This window comes from Leptodactylus fuscus, chromosome 1, assembly GCF_031893055.1.
Source record: "Leptodactylus fuscus isolate aLepFus1 chromosome 1, aLepFus1.hap2, whole genome shotgun sequence".
NCBI lineage: Eukaryota > Metazoa > Chordata > Amphibia > Anura > Leptodactylidae > Leptodactylus > Leptodactylus fuscus.
In genome coordinates this window covers 136,600,565-136,626,608 of record NC_134265.1, presented here as the reverse complement: position 1 = coordinate 136,626,608, position 26,044 = coordinate 136,600,565, and the positions used below count along the sequence as shown (strand labels likewise).

At 43.1% G+C, this 26,044-nt stretch overlaps 1 protein-coding gene across 1 annotated transcript in view; it reads right to left on the bottom strand.

Annotated features, from left to right (window-relative positions):
• The window catches only part of AUH (AU RNA binding methylglutaconyl-CoA hydratase), a 171,807-nt gene extending 150,137 nt beyond the window's left edge, over positions 1-21,670 (bottom strand). Inside the window, exon 1 of the mRNA XM_075277261.1 lies at positions 21,416-21,670. Coding sequence (XP_075133362.1) covers positions 21,416-21,632 — 217 coding nt within the window. The 5' untranslated portion in view covers positions 21,633-21,670. The remainder of the gene's footprint in view (positions 1-21,415) is intronic.
• Positions 21,671-26,044: the final 4,374 nt, after the last annotated feature.

Here is a 26,044-nt window from a genome sequence, read left to right as displayed (position 1 = left end):
ATCACATGATTTTTCAAACAGTGCCAATACTTTTGTCCACCCCTTTTTATACTTGCTGTGGAATTATATCCAATTTGGCTTTTTGACAATTCTTTTTGTGGTATCCATTAAAGACAAAAATAAATGAAGATAATAATACCAAAGAATTTGTGATTGCCATCATTTTCTGGAAGAAAATGCGTATTATCTGACAGAATTGCAGGGGTGCCAATACTTTTGGCCAACACTGTAGTTTTACAGTTCCACCACATACATATACCAGTCTCAGATAAAGAAATGCTGCTGCATGGAACCAAACATTTGGAATTTAGAATTTTTTAATTTAACTTGCATTATAATGACAGCCAACATCCCTGAAATGACCTGTGACTACATGGTCATATATTTTATGCCAAAATTTAAATTACATCCGAAAAAGCTAGCAAAATTTTGCTAGCCTCACTAGAGAGCTTTTGTTGACTGTTCCCAACAGTAAGCGAACTTGTAGAATACACCACCACTCACTGTGCACAGATCCTGCTTTATTTCAGCCTCTGTAGCTTTCTCTGGTAGAGATTATGACACACCTAGTGAGTCCAGAATAACTTTGTGAACTGTAACAAATGGCTTCCTTCTATGAGTGCATGACCTACGCTATAAAAGCATTCACACACTGTGCTGGATTGCTATGTACTGTGCAGACTGTGCAGCTCTTTCATATATCAGGGCCAGGACAGAGTGGATTTGGACAAAGCAAAGGCTAAATACATATTCCAGTATTTAATACCGGTTATAAATAGCAATGCTCTTTAAAAATAATCAGGTTGCTACGGTAACACTTGCTGCTTTTTTATCCTATTCCTTCTGGAGTTACAGCAATAACTATGACATGCATTAATACCTTTGACATTACCCACGCCGGAGCAGGGTTGTGCAGAACAGAACACTGAGGTAGGGATTACTACAAGTACTCCTAGTGAGTCACTGCTCTGCGGGGGGCACCATGAAAAGCACGAATCATAATGACAGTAACAAGCCTGACTCAAGGCTGACAACTCTACTCATTATAGATTTCTGACACATCTACTCAGCACTACTAGAAAAATGGACATATCAAGGCTGCAATGACCTAATGGATTTCTTCACTGCTTAAGAGTTATATACATGCTCTATATACATCTTACAGGAGCTATATATATGCTATATATACACATGTTACAGGAACTATATATATGCTATATATATAGTACATGTTACAGGAGTTATATACAGTATATGCTCTATATACAGTACATGTTACAGGAGTTATATATATGCTATATATATAGTACATGTTACAGGAGTTATATATATGCTCCATATACAGTACATGTTACAGGAGTTATATATATGCTCTATAAACAGTACATGTTACAGGAGTTAGGGGGCGTTCACAATACCGTCTGTGTCCGACAGGTAGTGTCCGCTCCAAATCTGGCACGGACATTAGGAGCGGACACTAGCTGTGTCCGTGACACCTGTCATTTATTTAAATGGCGATCGGGTGCGTTCTTTTGCACTCCGTGCCCTTCCTTCACTGTCCGCTTGTAAAGATGTCCGACTTTTCAAGCGGACAGAAAAACCCGACATGTAGGGTTCTTCTGTCCGCTTGAGAAGCCGGACATCTTTACAAGCGGACAGTGAAGGAAGGGCACGGAGTGCAAAAGAACGCACCCGATCGCCATTTAAATAAATGACAGGTGTCACGGACACAGCTAGTGTCCGTGACAGATTTTGAACGGACACTAGGAGCGGACACTACATGTCGGACACAGATGATAGTGTGAACGCCCCCTTATATATATGAAAATCCACTTAGGGGCTGTAAAATCTCTTTGAGAAGGTGAGATGCATCAGGAGCTGTTAATCAAATTCCCTTGATTAAATGATCATCAAGTGTGCCCATCTCTATGCAGAGGTTTTAGCATTTCGCTGGTCTGAAGCATTTACAAGGCAAAAAAGTGAATATACTGTATATACTCGAGTATAAGCGGAGTTTTTCAGAACAGTTTTTGTGCTGAAAAAGTCCACCTCAACTTATACTTGGGTCATTACGGTAATTCAGCAATATAATAGTTACAGACCCGGCATCCGGACATGGCACACAGGCACCAGGATGGGTGTCGGGCCGCAGCATCGCCACACTCATAGCAGGAGCGTAGCGATGCTCCTCATTTCAAACTGCAGAAGTACTTACAGTACTTCTGCTAGCAGGCCCGGAATACAGAACCCCCCCCCCACTCAATCACACGCCGGGTGACGTGGCCACGTAAGCTCAGACCCGCACCCGGCGTGTATCTGCGTTCCGTACCGTAAGTACTTCTGCAGTTTGAAATTGACAGCATCACTACGCTCCTGCTATGAGCGTGGCAATGCTGTGGCCCGGCACCCACCCCGGTGTCTGTATGCCGGGTCCGGATGCCGGGTCTGTAACTATAATGGCACCGCTCTGCTTCAGAGCAGTCACCATACCAACCAGCACCTCCGCTGTAACCTTTACAGCGGTAATGTCGGAGCTCCCTGCAATCAGAGATTGCAGGCATGGGGAGCTAGGACATCTCCGCTCTAAGTGTTACAGCGGAGATGCTCTACAATGTCCCGGTACGAAGGGTCCAGGCAGGTGCCGCCATGCTGCTGGAGGGAGCGGGAGCGACCGCTCTCTCAAGTGTGATCCTTTAGATAGGAACTGCGGCCGGCTGCAGTTCTCCTTCAGGTCCAGCCGGCTGGGGATTCCCCTCAGAGCTCCTGTAAAGGCTCCCCGGTCAGCAGTGCGTCAGAGCTGATGAAGAAGGAAGACGACAGAGAAGGGGAGGATGCAGCTGAAGAAGGCGTCTCTGGAGCGGGTTCTTGGGCAGCAGTAGGGACACCCCCATTGCCGTTTGAGCACTGGAGCCCGCCCTCATTGCTGCGGAGAACTCCTTAGCATACTGGTAAAAAAAGGTATTTCTAAGGAACGGCGCGGTGAAGACCACGTCTAAAGGTAAGAGACGAATAGCCTTTCTAAAGGCTATTCCGACATCTAAAGCACACAAAACAGCGTTTTAGTGGTAGAATCCCTATAATGGACAGAAAATGGTACCAAAGAAAAGAATGGATCCATTCACTAAACTTTTTTTTTTTTAATGGTTCCTGTGACCCACCCATTAAATGATAGAACATGATAGAACTTGAGTCTACTGAGAGTTACAGATTCAAACTACTAACCCTTGGAGGTACACACTTTTTCAGAGCCGAGCACATGGCCCTGTCAGGTGAATGAACTCTAAAACACAGTCCTATGGGTCTGACTTACAAATAATATGCTGAAACTTCCCGCTTTCTATAGATTTCTTTCCAGCAGTCACCTCACCACAGCTATCATGTATATGAGATAAGGCACAGAATTCACCAGTCACAGTAGGTGATTTCACACATTATCTACTCCCTCCTTTACACAATGACCTCTGCACAGGAAACAGGGAATGCATTGAAAAATCTCCCATAGATGTCAATAAAGTCTGGTCCAGACCATTGGATCTTTGGCTCATGGTCCATATCAAGGAAATTACAGAATAGTTTATGTTCAGTTGTTATTGAAAGATTGTTATGATGTGGCACACATCATCACATTGAATTGGCAACGTTCTGAACAAACCACAAGTCTTCTGAAATAATGTCTTTTTCACAGACGAGAGCAAATTGAAGATGTTTGATCATAATGCACAGCAACAATCTTATTGAAAACAAAACAAAGCTTATCAGCACCGACACTTCATACACTTGATAGTTTATCAAGCATGGCAGTGGAGTGTCGACGGGTTGGGCTTATTTTGCAGTTATATGGAATGAGCACATTGCATTGGGGCATATATATATATATATATATATATATATATATATATATATATATATATATATATATATATATATATATATACAGTCCTATGAAAAAGTTTGGGCACCCCTATTAATCTTAATCATTTTTAGTTCTAAATATTTTGGTGTTTGCAACAGCCATTTCAGTTTGATATATCTAATAACTGATGGACACAGTAATATTTCAGGATTGAAATGAGGTTTATTGTACTAACAGAAAATGCGCAATATGCATTAAACCAAAATTTGACCGGTGCAAAAATATGGGCACCTCAACAGAAAAGTGACATTAATATTTAGTACATCCTCCTTTTGCAAAGATAACAGCCTCTAGTCGCTTCCTGTAGCTTTTAATCAGTTCCTGGATCCTGGATGAAGGTATTTTGGTCCATTTCTTTCTACAAAACAATTCAAGTTCAGTTAAGTTTGATGGTCGCCGAACATGGACAGCCCGCTCTCAAATGATCTGAAAACAAAGATTGTTCAACATAGTTGTTCAGGGGAAGGATACAAAACGTTGTCTCAGAGATTTAACCTGTCAGTTTCCACTGTGAGGAACATAGTAAGGAAATGGAAGACCACAGGGACAGTTCTTGTTAAGCCCAGAAGTGGCAGGCCAAGAAAAATATCAGAAAGGCAGAGAAGAAGAATGGTGAGAACAGTCAAGGACAATCCACAGACCACCTCCAAAGAGCTGCAGCATCATCTTGCTGCAGATGGTGTCACTGTGCATCGGTCAACTATACAGCGCACTTTGCACAAATAGAAGCTGTATGGGAGAGTGATGAGAAAGAAGCCGTTTCTGCACGTACGCCACAAATAGAGTTGCCTGAGGTATGAAAAAGCACATTTGGACAAGGCAGTTTTTCCAAGAAAAACACATGCTACCCAAAATTTGGTGGAGGTTCCATCATGCTTTGGGGCTGTGTGGCCAATGCCGGCATCGGGAATCTTGTTAAAGTTGAGGGTCGCATGGATTCCACTCAGTATCAGCAGATTCTTGAGAATAATGTTTAAGAATCAGTGACGAAGTTGAAGTTACGCCGGGGATGGATATTTCAGCAAGACAATGATCCAAAACACCGCTCCAAATCCTCAGGCATTCATGAAGAGAATAATTACAATGTTCTGGAATGGCCATCCCAGTCCCCAGACCTGAATATCATTGAACATCTGTGGGATGATTTGAAGCGGGCTGTCCATGCTCGGCGACCATCTAACTTAACTGAACTTGAATTGTTTGTCCAAAATACCTTTATCCAGGATCCAGGAACTGATTAAAAGCTACAGGAAGCGACTAGAGGCTGTTATCTTTGCAAAAGGAGGATCTACTAAATATTAATGTCACTTTTCTGTTGAGGTGCCCATACTTTTGCACCGGTCAAATTTTGGTTTAATGCATATTGCACATTTTCTGTTAGTACAATAAACCTCATTTCAATCCTGAAATATTACTGTGTCCATCAGTTATTAGATATATCAAACTGAAATGGCTGTTGCAAATACCAAAATATTTAGAACTAAAAATGATTAAGATTAATAGGGGTGCCCAAACTTTTTCATAGGACTGTATATATATATATATTATAAAGAGGACCTTTCACCGATTTGGGCACTGGCTGAAAAGCTGACACTGTCGGCTTTCCCCATCTGAGTCACCGGTGAAGAGCTATCGGTCCCGGTACCGTAGCTCTTTACAATCAGAAGGGCGTTCCTGACAGTCAGTCAGGTACATCCTTCTCCACAGCAGCGCCTATAGCGCTGTACAGTGTGAGCGGGGAGGAACGACACCTCCCCTCCTGATAATACTCGTCTATGGACGAGCACTGTGAGCAGAGGGAGGGGGGCGTTCCTCCCCGCTCACACTGTACAGCGCTATAGGCGCTGCTGTGGAGAAGGATGTACCTGACTGACTGTCAGGAACGCCCTTCTGACTGTAAAGCGCTACGGTACCAGGACCGATAGCTCTTTACACCGGGCACAGATCGGGAAAGCCGACAGTGCGCCGAATTCATTGCACTGTCAGCTGTTCAGCAGTATATAGAACTGCCTGTGCCCAAATCGGTGAAAGGTCCTCTTTAAGTTACTTGCACTTTTTCTGGTGTAAATTGCACCTTTTTGAGGTCTTTTTCTGCCCTACACTTCATTTTTGAAAAATTTGCGCCTATTTTTCATACAGTTATGCTGCTCTTGCCACTTTTGCTTTTGAATTAAAAAGGGGGCATGGCCTAAATGGAGCTCTGTTGTAAGTTGTATTTATGACTTGTATTTATGGGCAAAATAGGCGCAAATGCCTTCCAATCCGTGGGCAGCATAAAAGAGCCCAACAGGTTAGTAAGCATTAAAAAGGGGTAACTCAACCTTTCTGCAGCTTTTTGAACAAAAAAAAAAGGGCCAAAGTGCACATGGTCTAAAAAAGGCGCATCTAAGCTTACTAACAGGCACAACATTTAATCCCTTCCCACCGCAGGCATTTTTTGATTTTCATTTTTTACTCCTCTCCCTTCAAACCCCACAACTTTTTTATTTTTCTGCTCTCAGAGTCATAAAAGGTGTTCGTGTTTGCAGGGCAAATTTTTCTTTATGATGCTACCATTAATGTACTGTACAATGTACTGGGAAGCTAGAAAAATATTCTGAGTGGCGTGGATTTGAAGAAAAAATGCATTTGTGCAACTTTCTTCGGGATTAGTTTTGTATTCTATGTTTCGGTACAAAATTTATATGGTTTTATTTACATTTTAATCCCTTAAAGGGATTCTACCACTAAATCGTTTTTTTTTTGTGCGTTAGACGTCGGAATAGCCTTTAGAAAGGCTATTCGTCTCTTACCTTTAGACGTGATCTCCGTGGCGCCGTTCCTTAGAAATACCAGTTTTAACCGGTATGCAAATGAGTTCTCTCGCAGCAATGGGGGCGGGCCCCAGTGCTCAAACAGCGATGGGGGCATCCCCACTGCTTCTAGCGACGCCTCCATCTTCAACAGCAACTGCGTCTTCTTCTTGCGTCTGGGGTCACACTCCACTCAGTACGCTCCTGTAGTTCTATGGAGAACTTCAGGAGCGTACTGTGCATGTGCGCAAGAGCGGAGTGTGACCCCAGCCGGAAGACGATGCGGTTGCTGTTGAAGATGGAGGCGTCGCTGGAGCGAGGTTTCTGGCAGCAGTGGGGACGCCCCCATCGCCGTTTGAGCGCTGGGGCCCGCCCCCATTGCTGCGAGAGAACTCATTTGCATACCGGTTAAAACCGGTATTTTTAAGGAACGGTGCCACGGAGACCACATCTAAAGGTAAGAGACAAATAACCTCTCTTAAGGATATTCCGACGTGGTAATTAGAAAAAAATGTTGGTTTAGTGGTAGAATCCCTTTAACAAAAATCCAAAACTGTGCCAATTTTTTTTTTCTAAAAGTTGACATATTCTGACCCTGTAACGTTTTTATACTTCCGTGTACGGGGACGTATAGGGAGTCTTTTTTTGGGATGTCAGGTGTAATTTTCAGTTATACCATTTTGGGGGATTGCTATCGCTTTGATCACTTTTTTATTAACATTTTTATCAGATGCAAAACAGTGAAAAAAACGGCGATTTGGCACTTTAGAGTTTTTTCCTGCTACAGTGTTTACCGTATGAGAAAAATATTTTTATATATTTGTAGAGCTGGCGTTTTCGGACACAGGAATACCTAATGTGTATGTGTTCACAGTATTTAAGTACTTTTATATGTATTCTAGGGAAAGGGGGGTGATTTGAATTTTTAATACTTTTTATTTTTTGCATTTATTAGACCCCCTAGGGGTCTTGAACCCCAGTGGGTCTGATCACTAATGCAATGCATTACAATGATAATGCATTGCAATACACATAGAGCAGCCTGCAAAAGAAAATCATTGTGGACAGGCCGGGGAACCTTCACAAAGCTCCTGGCTGTCACAACAATGTGACGCTGGCCTCGGAGCTTGATCCGGGTGCCAGCGATCACTGGCAAAATGGCGGCTTCCACACACCACCAGTAAAATGGCGCCTCAGTCTGCTTTGACTGAGGTACCAGAACGGTTAATGCCCGCGATCGGAGGCAGTATAAAACAGCAGACACCTGGCGGCTATGGCAACCGCCCGGCTCCTGAGCAGCGCCATAGTTAAACACCCGACATCCGCCATAATAGTACGGTGGATATTGGAGAGGAGTTAACAATGAGGTTCACCTATATCATAAATAAGCACCACAGTAAAACTAGTCTAAAAAAAAGGTGTACCTGCGAAAAATATGGCCAAAAAAGGGGCAGATGATAAATAACCCCATTATGTCCATTAACCCCTTCCCGCCGATGGCATTTTTTGATTTTCGTTTTTCGTTTTTGACTCCCCTCCTTCTAAACCCCATAACTTTTTTATTTCTCCGCTCCCAGAGCCATATGAGGTCTTAATTTTTGCGGGACAATTTTTTCTTGATGATGCTACCATTAATTATTCTGTATAATGTACTGGGAAGCAGGAAAAAAATTCAGAATGGGGTGGCTTTGAAGAAAAAATGCATTTCTGCGACTTTCTTATGGGCTTTGGTTTTACGGCGTTCACTATGCAGCCAAAATGACATGTCCCCTGTATTCTGTGTTTCGGTACGGTTCCAGGGATACCAAATTTATACGGTTTTATTTACATTTTGACCCCTAAAAAAAAAATTCCAAAACGGTGTTAAAAAATTTTTTTTCTAAAAGTCGCCATATTCCGACGGCCGTAACTTTTTTAAACATAGGTGTACGGGGATGCATAGGGCGTCTTTTTTTGCGGGGCCGGGTGTACTTTTTAGTTCTACCATTTTCGGGAAATGTTATTGCTTTGATCACTTTTTATTCAAATTTTTATCAGAATCAAAACAGTGAAAAAACGGCGGTTTGGCACTTTTGACTATTTTTCCTGCTACGGCGTTTACCGAATATTTTTATAGATTTGTAGAGGGGGTGATTTCGGACGCGGGGATACCTAACATGTATATGTTTCACAGTTTTTAACTACTTTTATATTTGTTCTAGGGAAAGGGGGGTGATTTGAACTTTTAATACTTTTTATATTTTTTTATATTTTTTTTTTTATTTTTTTTTTGCATTTATTAGACCCCCTAGGGGTGTTGAACCCCAGGGGGTCTGATCACTAATGCAATGCATTACAATGCTAATGCATTGCAATGAATCATCATCTCTTTTGCAGGCTGCATACACCAGCCTGCAAAAGAGAGAATTTGCAGACCGGCTGGGAGCCTTTAACAAGGCTCCCGGCTGTCATGGCAACATGACGTCGGCCCTGGAGCATGCTCCAGGAGCCGGCGATCCCTGCCAAAATGGCGGCGCCCATGCGCCGCCGGGAAAATGGCGCCTCCGGCGCCTTTGACAGCAGCGCCGGAGGGGTTAATGCCTCCGATCGGTCCGGGGACTGATCGGAGGCATTAGAGCCGGTTGTCTACTGCTTAAAGCAGTAGACACCCGGCGGCTATGACGGCCGCCCGGCTCCCGGGCGGTCGCCATAGTTACAGACCCAACACGCGCCGTACTATTACGGCGCATGTCGGGAAGGGGTTACGAGCTTCTATGTGTACGAAAGTATTCTAGACTCAAACATGAGGCCATCTATCCAACAGCTAAAATTTGGGTCATTCAGGACCAATCTACAACGTAATGCCTGAAAAATTAAAGGGGCTTTATCATTGAGAAAAGTCATTTTTAACTAAGCACATACTTGCATAGCCTTTAGAAAGTCTATTCCACACGTACCTTTTGTATGTAAATTGCCTCAGTGGTTTTTGAATGAGCCTGTTTTTATTCATATGCTAATTAGCCTCTTGGTGCACCCCAGAAGTCTCAACATGCACCCGCTGCCTATTCTTTCCTATGTATGTGTACAGCACAGGCTGCTATTGCTGCCTTCCTGCTTCCTGTTTGCACACACAGATAGGAGATAATAGCAGAGACGAGTGCTGCTCGGAACTTCCTGTGCTGGCTGGAATCTAATTAGCATATGAATAAAAACGGGCTCATTCAAAAACCACTGAGGCAATTTACATACAAAAAGAAGGTCTGGACTAGCATTTCTAAAGGCTATGCAAGGATGTGTTTAGTTAAAAATGACTTTTCCCAATGATAGAGCCCCTTTAAAAAAAAATCAATGTGTTGCAATGGCCTAGTCCTGAAAACAAAGAGAATCAAGTCCCTTTAGCACTGATCCATTAATGTTTTATTCAAATACAAATTATGCATTGTATAATAAATACAATATTATCTGATATACTATGGATATACTAGGTCATTAATTCTTCCAAACTTCCTACATGTTTGCTTGTTAGTGGGTAGACGCATCCTTGCTCAATTTAATGGTTGGAATGTTCTAGTGATGGGTTACTGACAAAAACTACAGCTTCTTAGGAGAGAGTACCGATACATTAAATATTCATGTTTTTTTTTACGTAGGCTTTATTGGCTTGAGGTTTTCCTGCTTGGGGTTGTAGATCTAATGGGGAAGACTTTAAGATCTTATAAAGCGGACAAATTGAGCAATTTCCTATAGCAACCAGATTCCACATCTCATGTTACATGCCTAAAGGTTTAACAATATATTTGATTTTTACTAAGCGTAGATGACACTTTTTACAAGATCTGTACCCCTTTATAAAAAGAGTAACATAAAAAGTAATAATACTCCGAATATAACGGAAAATCTGAAATTATAACATGACATCTGAAGAAAATAAAGTTACTGCCCATGGGGGATGAAGCACGAGGACTGGTTGCGATCAAGATATTTTCTTAAAATAGAGCTCACGTAACAGATCCTGCAGACTAACTTCTCTGCACTTGTCAATCCATTATGAAAATATGTTACTCAACCAAGATATAGCTCAGGCAGAAAAATGTGTCATCACTCTCCAGAAATGGACAGACAGCAGACCAAATGAATCAATGCCTCAACAAACACTCCCAGAAAAGAAACATTTCTTCCATGGATCAAATACTTGCAACCAACTAGATGAATGCTGTTGACTTGTTGAAATCTATACTACTGAGAAATGATGCATGGGACATTACTCACTAACATATGATGTGTCCTCCTACCAGGAATACATATAAAAATAATTCTGGACAAGGAATTCCTTACAATGCTGACAACGTGAAGGAGGCATTGCCAAAACGGACTGTAACGTAAAACGGAGTCAAAATAGTTACAAACTCAATGGCATCCACCCAATGAAACACACTGGATAGTAATCGCAGGATGAAGAAGGGGTTATTTATTAACCACTTCCCACTGGTGACATTTTTTTCAATTTTCGATTTTGACTTATTGATTTCTCTGTTCACATAGCCATATGAGGGCTTAATGTTTCCGTGATAAATTCTTCTTCATAATGTTACTATTTATTATTGTGTACAATGTACTGGGAAGCTACAAAAATAAGAAAAATCTGAATTGGAAATAAAGTGCATTTCACTGTGTGTTCACTATGCAGTCAAAATGACATGTCATCTGTATTGTAGGTTTCAATACGATTCCAGAGATACCAAGTTTATATCATTATATCATTTTAGTTACATTTTAACCCCTTAATAAAAATCTAAAACTATGCAAGAAATATTTTTTTTCAAAAAGATGCCTTTTTTTTTTTTTCGGGGCTAGGTGTCCTTTTTAGTTATACCATTTTGGGGCATCTATAACCATGATCAATTCGGTCCTATTGCAGTCTAAAGGAGATTCACTACATAACTATTATTATTATAAATACTGATATTTGTATGACAAATCTAGGAGCCTTCAGTAGGCTCCCGGCTGTCAGAGGAACAGGTTGGCTCCCGTGATCTTGCCACACAGGACCCAGCCTGCAATGGTAAAGCTATGTGGGCAATTTTACTACTATGGGGGTTGGGGATGGGGGGTCCTGGCCTGCAATGTCCGCCATCACGGGCATTAGCTCTGGGTCTCTGCTGTACATTATATTGTAGCACATCACACATAGAATCCCTACGTGCAATAGGTAAAGGCAGCTATTATGACCTTATTTGAGCCCTGTCCCCAACATAACAATTGTGACCTTTGTAAAAATTACCATAACATAGAGGTGAAACTATTTAAAAAATCTTTTAAAAGGACTTTGTGGAATGTGAAAAACAGATGCAATTCTCCTCTTTTTTTGTTTACATTTTCTCTGATATTACACCGCATTCCAAATTATTATGCCAACCAGATTTAAAGGGATTCTATCACTAGAATAACCTTATTAAACTAAATACACAAAGGAATAGCATTAAGAAAGGCTATTTTTTCCCTACCTTTATTACTCTGATCTGCGCCGCCGTTCCTTAGAAATATCTTCTTTCTTCCTTATGTAGGGGCGTCCCCAGTGCTGCTTGAAAACTCTCCAGCGAAAGTCTCTGTCTTCATCTCCACCTCGTCTCTCGTGCTCCTCTTCTCTTCTTCAAGAAGCGCCGACTGCGCATGTCAGTCGGACATTTTTACAGTGGCCAAATGGAAGAGGCCACAGGAAAATGGCCGACGGACACGCGCTGTTGGCACTTTTTGAAGAAGAGGAGCGCAAGAGAAGAGGCGGGAGGCAGAGAAGAAGACAAAGGCCGTCGCTGGAGAGTTTTCAAGCAGCACTGGGTACGCCCCTAGTGCTGTTTGAGCGCAGGGGAACACCCCCAGTACTGTAGGAAAACTCATTTACATAAGGAAGAAAGAAGATATTTCTATGGAACGGCAGATCAGAAGAATAAAGGTAGGGAAAAAAAATAGCCTTTCTTAATGCTATTCTTACGCTAGGTTCACACCTGCGTTCTACTCTCCGTTCTGTGCTTTCCATCTTCTGCATGCCAGAAGACGGAAAGCACAGACCGAGTCCGGGCGTGAGCGGCGGTGAGCGTTTTATGCTCTCCGCCGCGAAACCGGATTTTTTAATCTGGAAACAGAGTACTGCATGTCCGACTCTGTGTCCGGATTAAAAAACCCGGTTTTGCGGCGTAGAGCGCAAAACGCTCACCGCCGCACACGGCCTGACATCTTTCTCACCCATTCAAATGTATTTTCTGATGGCTTTAGGCATACCTCCCAACTTCTGAAGATTAGAAAGAGGGACAAAATATGCGGCACGCGCAGTAGCTAATTTAGCTCCGCCCACTTTTATATGGACTCCGCCCATTCTCATTAATTTTTTTTATGTGCTCCCACACAGTATAATCCTCCTACAGTCACGCGTACATTATATGTCCCCTCGTCATCTCTCCCCCAGTTTCATATAACCCCTTCATCTGCCCCCAGTTTCATGTCCCCCCTCCATCTCTGCCCCCAGTTTCATCTCCCCCATCTCTTCCCCAGTTTCATGTCCCCCCCATCTCTGCCTCCAGTGTCATTCCGTACCCCCCTTCATTTGCCCACAGTTTCAAGTCCCCCCATCTCTTCCCCCAGTTCCATGTCCCCATCTGTTCCCCAGTTTCATGTTCCCCCATTTCTGCCCAGAGCTTCATGTACCTCCATCTCTGCCCCCAGTGTCATGCCGTCCTCCCCCCTTCATCTGTACAGTTTCATGACCCTCCATCTCTGCCCCCAGTGTCATACCATCCCCCCTTCATTATGTTCCACCTTAATGTTTAAAACAAAAAAAACCCTCTCACAGACCTGTAACTTCTTCTTTAAGAGTCTCCTCTTTCCTCCACTCATTACCTGTAGTAATGGCCCCTGTTTGAACTAGTTATCAGTATGAAAGACACCTGTGCACACCCTCAAACAGTCAGACTCCAAACTCCACTATGGTGAAGATCAAAGAGCTGTCGAAGGACACCAGAAACAAAACTGTAGCCCTGCACCAGGCTGGGAAGACTGAATCTGCAATAGGCAAGTAGCTTGGTGTGAAGAAATCATCTGTGGGAGCAATAATTAGAAAATGGAAGACATACAAGACCACTGATAATCTCCCTCGATCTGGGGCTCCACGCAAAATCTCACCCAGTGTGGTCAAAATGATCACAAGAACGGTGAGCAAAAATCCCAGAACCACATGGGGGACCTAGTGAATGACCTGCAGAGAGCTGGGTCCAACGTAACAAAGGCTACGATCAGTAACACACTACGCCGCCAGGGACTCAGGTCCTGCAGTGCCAGACGTGTCCCCCTGCTTAAGCCAGTCTGGGCCCGTCCTGTTTGGAAGAGAAAGAATACTGAGTTGCATCCAAAGAGCGCCATACCTACTGTGTAGCATGGGAGTGGCAACATCATGCTTTGGGGCTGTTTCTCTGCAAAGGGACTAGGACAATTGACCCACGTACATGAAAGAATGAATGGGGCCATGTATCGTGAGATTTTGAGTGCAAACCTCCTTCTATCAGCAAGGGCATTGAAGATGAAACGTGGCTGGGTCTTTCAACATGACAATGATCCCAAGCACACCCCCAGAGCAATGAAGGAGAGGCTTCGTAAAGAACATTTCAAGGTCCTGGAGTGGCCTAGCCAGTCTCCAGATCTCAACGCTCTAGAAAATCTTTGGAGGGAGTTGAAAGTCCGTGTTGCCCAGCGACAGCCCCAAAAGATCACTGCTCTAGAGGAGATCTGCATGGAAGAATGGGCCAACATACCAACAACAATGTGTGCCAACCTTGTAAAGACTTAAAGAAAATGTTTGGCCTCTATCATTGCTAACAAAGGATATATAACAAAGTATTGAGATGAACTTTTTTTTAATGACCAAATACTTATTTTCCACCATAATTTGCAAATAAATTCTTTCCAAATCAGACAATGTGATTTTTGGATTTGTTTTCTCATTTTGTCTCTCATAGTTGAGGTCTACCTATGATGTCAATTACAGGCCTTTCTTAAGTGGGAGAACTTGCACAATTGGTGGCTGACTAAATACTTTTTTTCCTCCCTGTACTTATAAGTGACGTTCTCTGTAACCCCAAAATTGACTGTAGGTATAACTACATCCAGGTGCACCCCTTGATAAGAAATAGCCTGGATTTCCATTGGAAACTCAGTCGTAGAGACCGACGAAAATCAGCGGAGAAATAAGTTCTGTAAAGAAGACTTTTTTCTAAGCCATTTTTAGCTTTGAAATGGCAGTCACCCGGCTGACTCCATTATAGTCAATGATCTCTGCCGGTCTCGATGTGTAACCGCTTTTGCACCGGTCCAGTTCTCAGTCGTTTGGTCAACCTGACAGATCTGAACATTGGTAAAAGAACCTAGCAATACGTATTAGTGATGACGTCTAGGTGCAGAGATTTCAAAGGATACATGATAAGTTATCATACAAAACCACACTATTTATACCAGAAATCTGCATGGTTTTTACATTGATTAACGGCCATGCAGCTTTGCTACTAAAATTCATGTTTACCTAAAAATCACGCTGCCAAAACCCATAAATTTACTGGCAGAGTTTTCAGATGCATCTTTGCGGTACAGTAGACTTTAGGCTAATCAGTGGATGAGGGCTGTGCAAGTACGACGGTAAAACCAGACAGGAATCGGACCTATCCTAAGTTTTATGGCCTGGACTGTCAGCCAGCACACTGACCTGTGTAATGCATGGTCACATGCATGGGCCAGTGTGCTATCTGAGAACAACCCACATAGCACACTGAACTCGCACGCGATCGTGTCCAAGGGACCTTACATGTGATCTCAAATGGATTCACAAATCTATATTACAGTATTTATTAAATGGATTCAACTGAAAAACACCTAGGCATGACATGTTTCTTTAACTGTTTAATCTTAACCTTTGTGCACTGTATTGTTCATAGAAACCATTACTTTTAGCATTAACACTGAAGTAAACAGTAAGATGTCATTTGGGAAATGTCAAGACCACTGGCCACGTGTTATATTACACTCTTGCAAGTTTCTCAAGTAAAGCCACACCATTAAAAATAACAATAAAACACAAACCATTTCTTTCCTGTCATAGATCATGCAGGAAAATGTAAAACTTGATCTCACACCTGTACAAAATCACCATTTAGTCATTGGTGGTTATTTATCATCTGCACTTTATGTATTTTTAGAAGGTGTTCATTTTCTCAGACTTGTTTTACTTTGGTGCCTATTTATGATGTAGGCAGATCTCCTTGTTAAATATTGTGAATATGCATGTGTTGGTTTAGATGCCTTTATAAGCTTTGTACGCTTTGGCCTAGTTAACACAGGACAAGGGAGGCATATTTTGGTCCTAATTTTGACGTGGGAAATCGCGTCACAATAGGCCCAAAATACGCCTGCAGCAGCTTCCGACAGTCGCGGCTTCCTGCTCCGGAGTAGGCCCAAATGAATGGGCCTAGACCGAAGCGTGCTGCCACGAGGCAGACGCAGCGGCTGATTCAGCCGCGAAATCCACCTGAAGAAAGGGCAGCTCGCTTCTTTATTCCGTGAGCGGGAACATGCTGCTCATGGAAAAAAGGAAGCTAGCGGTCTACATAGACCTCTATTGTGAGGGGGCGGATTCTGACGTAGATTCAGCGCCAAAATCTGCCCCCCTCTTGCCCTATGTGAACGAGCCCTTTGCTTTTGTTAAATCTAAATCCTAATACTGTCTGACTGAATGAGCTCTTTTACACTGCCCATGTAGTACAGTGCATGTTAACCTTTTTTTTTGTCCATTTTTGAAAAGACGCAAGTCAAAAATACAGCATGAAAAGGATCTCCATTTAGGCAACACCCCCCTTCCCAACTAAAGCAAAAGTGGAAACATAACATCTGGAAAAAAAAAGGCACCTACAGGTCATAAATGGAGTGCAGGGCAGAAAAAGAGAAAAAAAAAAACAACACAAAAAGTGTAAAATGTAAAGTTTAAAGAGGACCTTTCATGGATTCAGGCACAGACAGTTATATATACTGCTGGAAAGCCGACAGTGCGCTGAATTTCCTGATCTGTGTCCCGAGTAAAGAGCTATCAGTCCCGGTACCGTAGCTCTTTACAGTCAGAAGGGCGTTCCTGACAGTCTGTCAGGGACGCCCTTCCTCACAGCAGCGCCTATCGCACTGTACAGAGTGAACGGGGAGGAACGCTCCCTCCCCTCCTGATAATATACATCTATGGACGAGCACTGTGAGCAGAGGGAGGGTGTGTTCTTCCCCGCTTACACTGTACAGTGCGATAGGCGCTGCTGTGGAGAAGGACGTTCCTGACTGACTGTCAGAAACGCCCTTCTGACTGTAAAGAGCTACGGTACCGGCACCGATTTCAATGTGTAGTGCGCGTAAGCCAGCACCCATTGAAATCAATGGAATCTGTTTTGAAGCGCCGCACTCTGACACGTGTTTACGTGTCTAAATGATCGGCGCGTTACTCCATGAGAACGGAACCTTAGATTGTCTAGTTTTTGTTTCTATCACATATGCGATGGCTTACTTAACGGCACAGTTTTGCATAAAAAATTTGTCACAATATAAGGACACCTTAGAGCTAAGGACTCACTTTTTTGGAAAAGTAGCTTTTTTGTTGGAGATTTTGCTGCAGTTTTTTCAGTCAAACCTAGTGGTTGCTAAAAAGGGAATGGGAAATAAAAAGAAAGTTCTTATACTTCTCCCTCCTGCTCAACCCACTCCTGGCTTTGGCTCAAAAAAGCAGTAAAATCTGCAACAAAAAAAAAGCAGCTTTTCTACAACGTGATGCGTTCGTCTAAGGCAGGGGTGGGCAATTAATTTTCTCATGGGGCCGCATAAGAAATTGAAACTATGCTAGAGGGCCGTGCCACTGCAAATTTAGCTCCACCCACTTCTACATTGACTCCGCCCATTCCCAATCATCTTTCCATGTGCCCCCACAAAGTATAATCCTCCTACAGTCACCTGTACACTATATCCCCCCACATTATAATGTTCCCTTCCAACTGCCCCACAGTATTAAGTCCCTCTCCTGGTGCCCCAGTATAAACTGGTGGAAACTAGAGGGGACATGAAGCTGGGACAGCTGGAGGGGGACATTAAACAGTGGGAGTAGTTGGAGGGGGGCAATAAATTGACAGCTGGAGCGGGACATGAAACTGGGGGCAACTAGAGGGGGACATTAATATCGGGAAGCAGACATTAAACTGGGGGCAACTAGAGGCAGACAGGTCCCCTTACAGCTTCCTCCACGGTTTAATTTCCCCCCAGTCTAAGTGCCCTCTTCATCTACCCCCAGTTTCATGTCCCCCCCTCCATTTCTCCCTCAGTTTCATATCCCCCTTTATTTTCCCCATTTCATGTCCCCCCCTCCATCTCTCCCCCAGTTTCATGTCCCCCCCTCCATCTGCCATCTCTGCCCTAGTATAACATTCCCCTTCCATCTCTGCCCCTAGGTTACTGAGACACACACACACATATAGACACGCACATTCAGACACACACATAGACAGACAGACAGACACAGACAGACACATATAGATAGACAGACACATATAGACATAGACACACACACACACACACACACACACACACACTCCACCCTGCATCTCACCTTACATCTTTCAGTACCTTATGACACACTCACATGTCTCCATCTTCGGCCGGCACTAAGACACGCCCCCCTAGACACGCCTCCCTAGTCAAAGCTGTGTGGGCCGGACTGAATCAGTCAGAGGGCCGGATATGGCCCGGGGGCCGGACTTTGCCCAGGTCTGGTCTAAGGCAAAGTTCACACGTGAATTACATGTGGCGCAATTTGGTCCGGAAAAAAAAAAAAAAACGCTTCCTAATTAGGAAGCAGTTTTTAAACCTTGAGGCGTTTTTTGGAGTGTTTTCTGGTAAAAACCGCTTCAGAAAACGCCAGGCGGTTTTCCCCTCCCAGATAGTGAATTGACCGTAAAAAACCGCATGCCGCGGTTTTTGCAAAAAAATGTGCCAAAAAACGCGACACTTTTTTTTTTTTTAACAAAAAACTGTGACGCGGTTTCCGCCTCCCATTCACTTCTATTGACTTCCTGAGGCGGAATCCGCCTCAAGAAAGGTCATGTCATGCTAGCGGTCTCCATAGACCACCATCGTGAGGGGGCGGGTTATGATGTGGATTCCGCGCCATAATCCGCCCCCTCTGTGCCTGTGTGAACGGGCCCTAAGGCTGGGACCTCACTGGATGGAAAAGCCTTGAATTGCCCGCGGTGGAAAATTGTGGCGTTTTACAGTACAGGCAAAGTGGATGGGCACGCCGTGATTTCCAAAACCGATAGGTTTTATTCTAACAGAAAGTCCGCGGAGGGAAACTTCGCAAACTTTCTGTTTAAAGCTCTGTGGGAAGAACTGCGATGCATTGTCGCCGCAGTTTTTTTCTGCAGCGCTTTATTGCTTCGGGATGTCCCAAGGAGCCTTAGCCTTAAACCTGGTGTAAACAGCCCATTTAAATAGCACCAATGAACATGGTTTAGCCCAACAAGCTGGAGATCATTTGGAGCTAAATGCAGAGGGGGCAGTGATCAGCAAATTCACAGCTGAAGGGCTAAAAAGGAGTGCAAGTACTTTTAACTATAAATTCTCATATTACTTTACAGGTTTATGGAGAAGCACATGGTTGCTTTGGACCACCTGCACACAGATAAATATGTGGTTCGTACATAGGTCAGATTTCTCGCCCCAAACCTGGGGGTACTCTTTGCATCAAAAGTGGTTTATAATGCTACAAGACCCTGCCTCCTTACAGTACCACTATCCTGTACTACATACAGTATAGAACAGGGGGACCAGGACAATTTCTGGAGGTACCGTATATCTCTAAAGAAGCCACTTGCTCCCATGTTTACTGCATGCTTCTCTAGAAAGTATATCAGAAAAGAATACATATCCCAGTCAACGGAGGTCAAGAGAATACCATACTAGCCATTGTTGGGTGAATAGGATTTATCAGTATAGGCTAAGATTTTACTGCCACATATGGCACTGCAAAACACAATCTAAATGCAGTCCGTGTTTGTGTGACCAAAGGAGAGGTCATCAAGTTGTTCTCAGCAGCTGATAATATAAGCAGAGGATGAAGTTGGAAGCAGACAGTTCTCTTGTCTGTGTAGTGGCAGAACTGAATCACTGCATCTTAGGTCACATTCAAGGAAATAGGAAACTATCTGCAATACCCTGGCAAGTACACACAGAAGGGAGCTATCTGCTTCCTTCTCTACTTATCAGCTGCTGAGGACAGTTCATCAATGGGGTGTTTGGTCTCAGATACTCACCCATCAGATATTCATGAGCTATAGGTCTTCAATATTTTCAGCTCAGAATATCCCTTAAAGGGGTATTCCCATCTACATAATTATTTTTAAATTTGTAGATAATTAAAAGTTAAACAATTTTGCAAATGTAAGTAATTAAAAATTCTGCAGAGTTTTAAAGATTTTCTCTAACTTTCTTAGTGGTGACAGTCTGTTGTCTTAATCGGTTGCCAGTGGATACGACCACTAATGCAGAGACTTTCTATGGTCTGGGACTTGTCAGGAACCAGCTATGATTGTCTTATTGTAGCTGAGTTATCAGGCAGGGACACTACATGTATCAGAAGATATCCCGGCCACAATAAAGAAATCATGGCTGACTTTCTGACCTTAGAAAGTTCCTGCATTGGTGGTCGTATCCACTGGCAACCGATCAAGATAACAGACTGTGACCACTAAGATGGTTAGAGAAAATCTTTAAAACACTGCAGAATTTTTAATTACTTACATTTGCAAAAATGTTTAACTTTTAATTATCTACAAATTTAAAAATAATTATGTAGATGGGAATACCCCTTTAACCTTACAGATATGTGGTGGTCCGACTAGTGGATTTTTGTCCCCTGTTCTGAATGGAGCAGTGGTCAGGCAGTGCATGCAGTGCTCCATTTAGGCAGAAGGATTCCACAGTACAGCGCTATTGGCTACTCCCTTCCCACTCAATGAAATAAAAGGAGCAGCGCGTACATTGCCTTATCAACCCTCCATTCAGATTGGAGGGCAAAAATCTCCTGTTCTCCAGATCACGGCCGATTTGCATGTTATCCCTGATTAGAAACCCCTTTTAGGCAAGGGGGCATCACTTTGGCTGTAGTGGAAACCCCATGGCAAAAAAGGCTGTTTTCTACATTACCTGCAAAGTGGATGGGATTCTGGCTAATCCTAACCACAAATTGCAGGGAAAAAAAATCTGCAGTGGATTTTATTTTTCTATATTGCAGCATGTCGATTATAACTATGGAAATGCTGATGAATTTCTGTATAGGTATAATAAATAAAGCTTTTTTTTTTTCTTTTTTTTTTTGCAACTCATTACATGGGGCCATAGCCTTAAATGCAGTCATCTGAGTGGGCCCTCATAAAGAGGAAAATATAATACAGAAGCCACATCCTGTCACTCAGGCCCCCCTCATTGCAGAAGAGTGCGGCCAAGGAAACATGAAATCACTAGAAGTATTGATGGAGAAGCTGCCATGTAATATACAGTATAAACTTCAAGCAGTGTATGTATGACACATCTCCTCACTACTGCACGGAACTGTGGAATTTCCCTCGCATAATACAGCAGGTGAGCAGTGACGCAATCCGTGACGTCATGCTGTTACCTTGCTCCTCTCCTTCGAGGTATCTGACCCTCAGTTCGTCCTCGCTTTTCGCCTCTGAACTGTAGAGGCGCCCCCCAGCGGCGCAGGTTGCTCGTACCAGCAGCTGCCCCTTGCCCCTGCGATCCAGAGAGCGGGGCAGTTGCCACCAGGCGGCGTGTGCAGCTCGTATTACCCCACCGCCGCCAGCCAGGACCCTCAAGCAAGCCAGAGCCGCCATGCTGAGTGACGTCACGGGAACGCCGCCACGGCCAGTCCGCCGTCTCCACAGACACTGCTGCTGTTGATGTGTTCCTAGAGAGTTGTACATAAAGTTGATTTAAAAAGAACAGAAAAAAAAAAGCTGCAGCTTTGAAGATGTTGAGGCGGCAGGTGCAAAAGGCTAGTGAGAGAGCAGCGTGCTGCAGTGTGCGGATGTGTGGTGTATGCTCTGTCCCCTCACACATTATTAACTAGCTGCGTGCATAGCAAGTCTCTATTTAGTTATGAGGGACACCTCAGTGATGACTGGTCCCTACATATAGCCCTGCCCTGATCATTGTGAAGACTGATAGCCAACGTAAAACCCGTGACAATAATCAGTTCACATCTGCTTCTTTTATGGCCACTGTTAAGATTCATCATAAGATCAGGACAACAGACTGAAAAAGTAATAGATGCAAATGGAGCACATTAGGGCAAATTTAATTTAAGATTGGTGTTTGTTACAAAACAAGATGGAAGGTTTCTTCTACCTTGTTTACTTTTCAAAGGTGACATCAAGTCCTGCACACATGATTGTGTCTTCTGCTTAGGTTAAAGGGGTATTCCCACGTCGCATACTCACCAGTCTTCGTTGCTGTAAAATCTTCTGTCTTCCGGCTTTGTTGCGTCATTGGTGGGCGGGGTTACATATGCAAAGCCAGCGGCGAGATGCCGCCGGCCCTGCATGCACGCTCATAGACCAGTCTAGCCTTCACAATGCGAATACAGACCCGGTATCCGCCTCTCTCTATTACAGCATTGCTCCTGCTGCTGCTGGCTTCATGCTGGGCAGGAGCATAGCGATGTTGCAGGCATCTGTGCTGGCGTCTAACTGTCCCCGGCATCCGCCTCTCTATTACAGCGGATGCCGGGTCTGTATTGGCGGCCCCTTCCCCCCAAAGGGTAAACTACCCCCCCCCCCCCCCCCTCCAGGCTCGCTCCTGTGCACTTAGCCCCTCCCCCCTCAGAGCAGGCAGATACATCACTTGACTTATGACCAGATAAGTCAAGGGATGTGTCCAAAAAAAATGAATAAAGTAAGATAGTGGACAAACAAAGCAGTTTTGCTGAAGCAGTGTATTTAGGAAAAGTCTTACATTCACATTAACAAGCAGTATAGGGCTCGTTCACATCTGCGCCCAGCACTCCGTACTGCAGGTTTCCGTTTCCTGCATAAAACAGAGCAGGAGATGGAAACCTGCAGGAGACTTTCTCATCCATTCATTTGAATGGGTGAGAAAGCTGTCCGGCCGTGAGCAGCAGTGAGTGTTTTGCGCTCTCCGCCGTGAAACCGGGTTTTTTAATCTGGACACAGAGTCGGACATGCAGTACTCTGTGTCCGGTTTTAAAAAAAATGGTTTTGCGGCAGAGAACATAACGGAGCACAGAACGGAGACCAGAACGCAGGTGTGAACCTAGCGATAGATAAGATCCTTGTGATGGGACAACCCCTTTAAAGCCCCAACTAACAGGCCTCAGCGAAAAAGCATTACAGGAAAACTGCGGTGGAAACCCATTGCGTTTTTTTCCTCAGCACTTTTGACAGAAAGTTCGCAGAGTATAATTGAATTGCTGCGATTTCCAAAAACGTGAAAGTGTTAGAAATTTGCAGCATTTTTGCTGTTTGTATTTTTCTGCAATGTGTTGAGTGGATTCGCTAAAATCCCATCCACCTTCCAGAGACTGAAAACGCCTCAGTGTTTATGCCAAATGGGGCCCCAGCATTAAAGGGGCTTTATCACTGGGAAAAGTCATTTTTATCTAATCACATGCTTGCATAGGCTTTAGAAAGTCTATTCCACACTTACCTTTAGTATGTAGATTGCCTCAGTGGTTTCTGAATAAGTCCGTTTTTATTCATATGCTAATGAGCTTCCAGCCAGCACAGGAAGTTCCCAGCAGCCTCCTCTATTCTATTATCTCCTATATGTGTGAGGCAAACAGGAGGCTGAGTCATCAGCAGCAGCAACAGCAGCCTCCCATAGAAAACAACAGGGAGAGGTGTACGATGTATCATGCACCAGACTAATTAGCATATGAATAAAAATGGACTTATTCAGAAACCACTGAGGCAATCTACATACTAAAAGTATGTGTGGAATAGCCTTTCTAAAGGCTATGCAAGGATGTGATTAGTTAAAAATGACTTTTCCTAGTGATAGAGCCCCTTTAAAGGGATCCTATCACTCACACACAATTTTTTCTAGGTACCACGTTGGAATAGCCTTAAGAAAGGCTATTCGTCTCCTACCTTTCGTCGTCTTCTCCGCACCACCGTTCGCCTACAATCCCGGTTTCTCTCGGTATGCAAATTAGCTCTCTCGTAGCATTGGGCACGGGCCCCAGCACTCAAACAGCTCTGGGGGGCATCCCCAATACTGCGAGAGAACTTTCTCCAGCGCCACCTCCATCTTCATCAGCAGCGTCCTCTTCTTCTGGTGGTGGCTTGTAACTTCTAGGCCTTGGGCTGAGCAGACTGCGCATACCCACAGGCCACGAGAAAATGGCCGCTTCCACAGTATTGTAATTTCTATATTTATATAGTATTTCCTATATGTTTCTCATTCCTCTTGACGCCTTCTGTTTTGGTTCAAAAAACTACAGCAAAACTTGTAACTTTTCTGTAGAGTGGTGCTTTAGCCTAAGAGAGACCCAAAGGCTGCTACTTACCTGAGAGAGATTGGGCTACTTTACTTTGACTACTGTATTTTTACTATATGGAACACACCAGTTGGCACTATTTGATACAGATGCTGTAAAAAAGTATACCATAGGGTACTACACAGAAGACACTGTACGCCTGCAAGATACAGTATGAAATCACCCTAAGGGCCCTTTCATACTATCAATTTTTCTGTCCGAGTGCTGTTTGTGAAAAAAATACTTTCATTTTTGTTCACAGCCATTCAAATCTAGGGGGCTGTGAAAAATTTAAAATAAAACGGACAGCACTTGTTCAATCCGTTTTTCACATATTCATTGTTAGTTGATGATGAAAAATAAAGAAAACAACTTCACGCATTCTTTCGCAGACATAAAAAACTGATGACACACAAATGAGACACGGATCAAAAAGGAAATACACTAGGATGTACAATGCCCATTTTGTTTTGTTTTTTATAGCCTTCAAAACAGACCATTTGTGATTAAGGAGCCTAAATCCGCATTCACACACTCAATAATACATTTTGTTAAAAAAAGGTGCAAACTGCAAAGGGTTAGATGTTGAGGAGTTCACAGAAGCTAACCCACTGTCATACACTGTATCCCTGTCCTAAGGCTGCATTCAAATGGCCATAATAACAATTATGTAGACTGTATTACGACCATAAATTCCATCCCGATTAGGGGTGTAAGGACCTGAAAGAAGATCCCTAGGATGCTGCTAGTTTTGGTCTTTAGAGCCACAGTCTAAATTAGATATGTGACTGTAATACAGTTTTACAATACAGTTTATTATGGCCATGTGAATTGAGCCTTAGGGTATGTGCACATGTCATATTTGATATCATATTCTACATGCTGTAAAATGCAAAATCGATTTCAAGAGGAATCAGACACTAAAATCCAGAAACATTTTTGTGTATACCGTTTTCAGCAACATTTTCAACTATGTAAATGCCTGTAAAATGCACACTAAATAGCAAACATTTTTTAAAGAAGTGACGTCACTCTGTTTTTTTTGGTTGAATAAAAATTTGCATCCAAGGAACTACAGCATATATTTCCCATTAAAATAGATGGGAAGCTGTTAGTGATAAATTTGTTAGTTTATTTTTACACATAACATAAATTTATTGCACTGAAATACAACTGAAAAATTGATGGGTGAAATTATTCTTAAAGGCAATAATCTTGTATTATGTGTTGAAATACACTTAAAAAACGCTCACAAAAAGTTTCAGCTGCAAGAAGTTATTCTTAGGCTACATGCACAAAAGCAGTGAACAAATCAACCTTGACAAAAGTATGCAATGCCTGTTTTTTTTTTCATGTCTATTTCATGAGGAGGGGGATAATCTGCTTCATCCTCGCTTGGAAAGTGGGGGAATGAACTGCCCCATCTCTGCCTGGAAAATCTGAGTACCTACAGACCTGTGAGGTCAGAAAAAGATTCCTGTTACAACACCCTCTCTCTTATGCCTTAGTGACTCTTGCTAGGTTCTGGGGATAATATAGCTAAGAGATCACCTTCTCAGGCGTATGGAGACTTAGAAAAGACTTTTTCGCTCCACTGGTGGATTATGGGAAAAATATGCAAATCTGTTTTCCAAGACGTAAATAGGAAAACAGTGCCTCTGCCTGACTCTTGATAGTGACAGAGATTTTTTTTTTTTTTTGAACTGTAATTTTTATTGAAAGGATTTTTGTAAAATAGAATACAACACA